The 6,000-nt window shown below is 42.8% G+C and overlaps 1 protein-coding gene across 1 annotated transcript in view; it reads right to left on the reverse strand.

Annotated features, from left to right (window-relative positions):
- LOC139408156 (nuclear pore complex protein Nup160-like) overlaps window positions 1–6,000 on the reverse strand; it is a 31,826-nt gene extending 25,826 nt beyond the window's left edge. The window contains exons 1-3 of the mRNA XM_071151904.1: window positions 5,887–6,000; window positions 5,074–5,182; window positions 4,133–4,343 (exon numbers count right to left, since the gene is read on the reverse strand). Coding sequence (XP_071008005.1) covers window positions 4,133–4,343; window positions 5,074–5,182; window positions 5,887–5,977 — 411 coding nt within the window. The 5' untranslated portion in view covers window positions 5,978–6,000. The remainder of the gene's footprint in view (window positions 1–4,132; window positions 4,344–5,073; window positions 5,183–5,886) is intronic.

The raw sequence follows: 6,000 nt of genomic DNA on the forward strand, positions 1-6,000 counted from the left end.
TGCTTGGCCCTCCATTTCCTGTAGTCCACGATCAGCTCCTTTGTCTTGCTGATGTTGAGGAAAAGGTTGTTGTCCTGGGCTGGCACCACACTACCAGGTCACTAACCTCCTCCCTATAAGCCATCTCATTGTCCCCGAGGGGCCCCCGTGTAGAGGCACAGAGTGGCGGATGTGTTGTTGCCTACACTCACCACCTGGGGGCGCATGTCAGGAAGTCCAAGATCCAGTTGCAGAGGGAGGTTCTCTGTCCCAGGGTCCTGAGCTTAGAGAGCACTATGGTGTTCGAACACAGCTGTAGTCAATGAACAACATTCTCACATAGGTGTTCCTCTTATCCAGGTGGGAAAGGGCAGTGTGGAGTGCAAGAGAGATTGCATGGTCTGTGGACCTGTTGGGGCGGTATGTGAATTGGAGTGGGTACAGGGCGTCTGGGATGATGTGTTGATGTGAGCCATGACCAGCCTTCCAAACCATTTTATGGCTACAGATGTGGGTGCTCTGGGGCGGTAGTCATTTACAGGTTACCTTGGCGTTCTTGAGTACAGGGACTACTGAGGTCGGTTTGAAACCAGTTGCACAGGATACCGAAACTTCTGTACTTTGATACTAGAACATGAAAAACAGTTTGGTAGTCGAATTTGTTAAGTTTCGGTACTTCTGTTAAATGTGTCTCACGGATCAAGTCTATGAGCGCAGTCAATGCCCCACTTATAGCACACCGTGCCTGCTGCACTTAGCCTGCACTCGGAGTCTGGGCGGCATCATGTTACCTCCCTTCATGCTGCACAGAAGTTAACACACTTGAATAACGGGACACAGCACGTAGACATTTTGAAACTGTTCTCAAAACAATGTCCATACAAGCTAAAATACTTTACAATACAATAAGATACTGGTAGCTTCCAGCTTTGCAGTCAAACTTTGCTTGCTAGCTTACAGCTGAAGCCAACATCAATTCAATACCCCTGGTACCTTGTTTGGGATAATATGCACACCATAATGCAAAACATGCTGACTGCCATCAAAACTTTTTTCATTCACTTAAATATCAGTTTCTCTCACCTCTCCCAAAGATGATCTATTACCTCAGCGAACTGACTGAATAGGGCTCCGACGGGCTGCCCCCATCTTGCTTCGTGATTGACGTTATTACTGGTTAAAGAGACAGCGTGCACTTTTATAAAATAAAGCTACTTCTATGCAAATGTTGTTGCTCAGTACAATTAAATAAATCCCAAATGGAAGGGTTACAGATTGTCATGGGGCTACAATGTCAGCCAAAACAAGCTCAGTAACTCAATGCATGCACATGGTCTCACCTGTATTGTGATTAGGCCAAGGCTACATCTTGATTTAGCTGTTTTATCAAGAGATTTACCACTCAAATTACCATTATGTTATGCAGTTTGGTAAAACTAAGTCAAATGTATTGTATGATTGTACAATGAATGCATACATGGCGGTCTGAAAATGTTTTACATAAAAATATAACGTAATGATATTGAACTCAAAAGATTACCAATGATTGAACAGCGCAGTAGCTGAGTTTATCCGCCTGGACCAAGTGCAATTCTGTGACTTTGGCTAATATTATTATTTTTTTTACCATGGTATCGTTTTGGTATTGAGTAAAGTGACTGTACTAAGTATTGTGACACTAAACCCAGTATTGAAGTAAAAATGCTGGTATTGTGACAACCCTACACATTTTATTTTAGGAATACCAGACAGGCTCAGGTTGAAAATGTCAGGGAAGACGATGATCAGCGTGTGATCTGAGTACATGTCAGGGTACTCAGTCTGGCCCCGAAGCCGTGTGAATGTTAATTTGTTTAAAGGTCTTACTCACATCAGTTATGGAGAGCGAGATCCCAGTTGTCTGGAACAACTGGTGCTCTCATGCATGGTTCAGTGTTGCTTGCCTCAAAGCGAGCATAGAAGGCATTTAGCATGTCTGGTAGGCTCGCGTCACTGGGCAGCACGTGGCTGGGTTTTCCTTTGTAATCTATGATAGATTGAATGCCCTGCCACAGCCAATGAGCGTCAGAGCCAGCATAGTAGGATTTGATCTTAGTCTTATATTATCTCTTTCCTGTTTAATGGCTCGCCGGAGGTCGTAGCGGGATTTTTTTTAGAAGCATCTGTATTAATGCCCCTATCCTTGATGGAGGCAGCTCAAGCCATTAGCTCAGCGCGAATGTTGCCTGGATTCCATGGCTTCTGGTTGGGATATGTACGTACTGTCATTGTGGGAACGACGTCGTTGATGAACTTATTAATGAAGCCGGTGACCGATGTGGTAAACTCCTCAATGTTATCAGATGAATCCCTGAACATATTCCAGTCTGTGCTAACGAAACAGTCCTGTAGCTTAGCATCCGATTCATCGGACAACTTCCGTATTGAGCACATCACTGGTACTTGGCGTTTTAGTTTTTGCTTGTAAGCAGGAGGATAGAGTTTAGAGGTTGACCGATTAATCGTAATGGCCGATTAATTAGGGCCGATTTCAAGTTTTCATAAAAATTGGAAATTGGTATTTTTGGGCGCCAATTTGCTGATTTAAAAAAATTCTTATAATATATATATATTTTTATATACCTTTATTTAACTAGACAAGTCAGTTAAGAACACATTCTTATTTTCAATGACGACCTAGGAACGGTGGGTTAACTGCCTTGTTCAGGGGCAGAACGACAGATTTTCACCTTGTCAGCTCGGGGGATCCAATCTTGCAACCTTACAGTTAACTAGTCAAACGCAATAATGACCTGCCCCTCTCTCGTTGCACTCCACAAGGAGACTTGCCTGTTACGCGAATGCAGTAAGCCAAGGTAAGTTGCTAGCTAGCATTAAACTTCTTATAAAATCAATCAATCATAATCACTCGTTAACTACACATGGTTGATGATATTACTAGATATTATCTAGCGTGTCCTGCTTTGAATATAATCTGACTGAGCATACAAGTATCTGACTGAGCGGTGGTAGGCAGAAGCAGGCTCGTAAGCATTCAAACACCACTTTTGTGCGTTTTGCCAGCAGCTCTTCGCAATGCTTAAAGCATTGCGCTGTTTATGACTTCAAGCCTATCAACTCCTGAGATGAGGCTGGTGTAACGGAAGTGAAATGTCTAGCTAGTTAGCGATCGCTAATAGCGTTTCAAACGTCACTCGCTCTGAGCCTTCTGGTAGTTGTTCCCCTTGCTCTGCATGGGTAACGCTGCTTCGATGGTGGCTGTTGTTGTTGTGTTGCTGGTTCGAGCCCAGGGAGGAGCGAGGAGAGGGACGGAAGCTATACTGTTACACTGGCAATACTAAAGTGCCTATAAGAACATCCAACAGTCAAAGGTTAATGAAATACAAACGGTATAGAGGGAAATAGTTCTATAATTCCTATAATAACTACAACCTAAAACTTCTTACCTGGGAATATTGAAGACATGTTAAAAGGAACCACCAGCTTTCATATGTTCTCATGTTCTGAGCAAGGAACTGAATTATATTGCACTTTTACTTTCTTCTCCAACACTTTGTTTTTTTCCATTATTTACTTGAGGCTACATTTATTTTATTGATGTATTATATTGTGTTAAAATAAGTATTTATTCAGTATTGTTATAATTGTCATTCTTACAAATATATATATGGTTTTAATTTTTGGATTATTATCAATTTATTTATTTTTTATTTTTTTAAATCAGCCGATTAATCGGTATCGGCTTTTTTGGTCCTCCAATAATCGGTATTGAAAAACCTCTAATAGAGTTATGATCAGATTTGCCATAAGGCGAGGGAGACCCTTATATGCATTTCTGTGTGTGGAGTGAAGGTGATCCAGAGTTGTCACCTCTAGTTGCACAGGTGACATGCTGGTAAAAATTTGGTAAAACGGATTTCAGTTTCCCCACATTAAAATCACAGGCCACGAGAAGCGGCGCCTCTGGATGTGCATTTTCTTGTTTGCTTACAATGCAGTGGTTTGAGGGAGTGCCTAAGATCGCGCTGCGCTGTCAACCAAATAAAAACATTTCTCAAATTATTTTCCCAACTCCACCCCTGCTTCGGACATACTTTTCATGCATTTTGGTTTAGAAACGTTATGAAAAAAGGTTTTTAAAAGAGGGACTTACACTGCGGTACATGCGTGTGGGGTGTGGCAGCACCAGCCGGTGCACGGTCTGATTGGTGACAATGAGGATGATGACATTGTTGAGGGTCTCCTGGATGTGGACACCTCCAGGCAGCAGGTGGCAGTGTGTGATCTTGAGTTTAACAGCATTGTTCAGTAGGTTGGTGTCCAGAGACTGCTCCACCAGCTGAACTGTGTCCCCAGAGGTGGACCTGGAGAGAGGACATAGATGAGACAGCATGCCAATTCCAATTAAAGCCTCAAGAAGCTGTGTGTGTTTTACATGTCAAATTAAATCGGCATTGACACATGGCTAGCCCGGGTCAGTGCCAGCTGCATCGTGTGGCTGGCTTCTCAGTCTGGAAACTGTGTGATAGAACCCTTGTCACATACAGTGGTCCTCCAAGATTAGTCTAGGACAGAGTCTGGCAAGAGAACACAGTCTGGCTATAGATTTAAATCAACGCTGGTATGTTGTCAAAGAACAAAAAAACAAACAGAAGAAGTATATGATAAGAACATTCAGACAGACAAAAAAAAACAGACATAAAGTGCCTTAAGGTGTTGAGCTACCGTGAGCTGCAAGAACAGCTTCAAAGCACCTTGGCAAAGATTTTACAAGTGTATGGAATTCTATTGGAGGAATGGCTCAGGCACCGCTCCAGAATCTCCAATAGGTGTTCAATTGGGTTGAGATCTGGAGACAGACACATGCTTCCTTTAAGCACACTTTACTGCTTTGCGAGTCACAGAGATCTCTTCTTCTAGCCATGGCAGCAAAAAAAAAAAAGAGGCATTTTTATACACTACGGGATGTTTACTGCTTAATTAACTCCGGAACCACAGATGTGTGGAAACTTTCAATATACTTTGGATCCCTAATCTCCTCAAATGTTAACTTTATTTTGGCAGTTACCTACAGACATACATAGTACAACTCACCAGTGTATGCATCTGTTGCTTGTGATGGACAGGAGTTTTCCACTCTCCTCATAATGAAAGCCTCCTGCGCTGTCCGGGTATTTTACACCGCCAGGAAGAGCACTCAGACCTGTTGAGAAACCATACATGACATCTGGTCAGTTCCAATAGAATGTTGCATCTTGGCTTTGCTTGTTGACAGTCTCAAACTGTTTTGGTCTGACACAGACAGGTGGTTAAACAACTTGCTAGGTTTGTTGGGACTGTGCCGGAGTCCAGACTGACCAACAACTTTGTGTCCAATAACTGCGGTTGCAACGTTAGCGGTCAATGAAAGAGATATCAAAAAAGCAGAAATCTATACATATCCTATACGAATGTGTCAATATAAAACCAATAGTTAAAACATTGCCTTTCAGAATCTGGAAGCCATCGCTACAGTATGCTGTAAAACGAGCAGACCCTGGTCAAAAGCGGTTAGCTAGCTAGCTAACAACCTGCTTATGTTACGCGCGAGGATATTGAAAATAATTTCGGCGTACGGTGTAGATAAGCGAGATATCTAGCTATACATTGGGGTTGTGGTGCTCGTGTCCAACAAACTACAGCTGCAGAGGACACAGTTACCTTGCTTGCTAGCTTATTAGCACAGACAACACGCCTGCTCCGTGGATGTCAGTAGCTAACGTTAGCTAGCTAACCAACCCATTGAGCTAGCGCGTAAGCGGCCCTAATGGTGAGTCACTCACGACCTCACTGCAGCGTGTGTCACAAAAATCTTTCATATCAGTGAATAAAAAGCGGAACAATATTTTAATTTTCATAAAGTTTTACCGAGGTTTACAGTTATCTCCCGGAATCTTGGTAGGGTTTCCCTCTCAAATCCACATATCTCTATAAAACTCCTTTCCAAGACCGCCGCCATCTTCACCGCATTGAGTTCTGGGA

This window comes from Oncorhynchus clarkii, chromosome 1 (genome assembly GCF_045791955.1).
Source record: "Oncorhynchus clarkii lewisi isolate Uvic-CL-2024 chromosome 1, UVic_Ocla_1.0, whole genome shotgun sequence".
In the NCBI taxonomy this organism is placed as follows: Eukaryota; Metazoa; Chordata; class Actinopteri; order Salmoniformes; family Salmonidae; genus Oncorhynchus; species Oncorhynchus clarkii.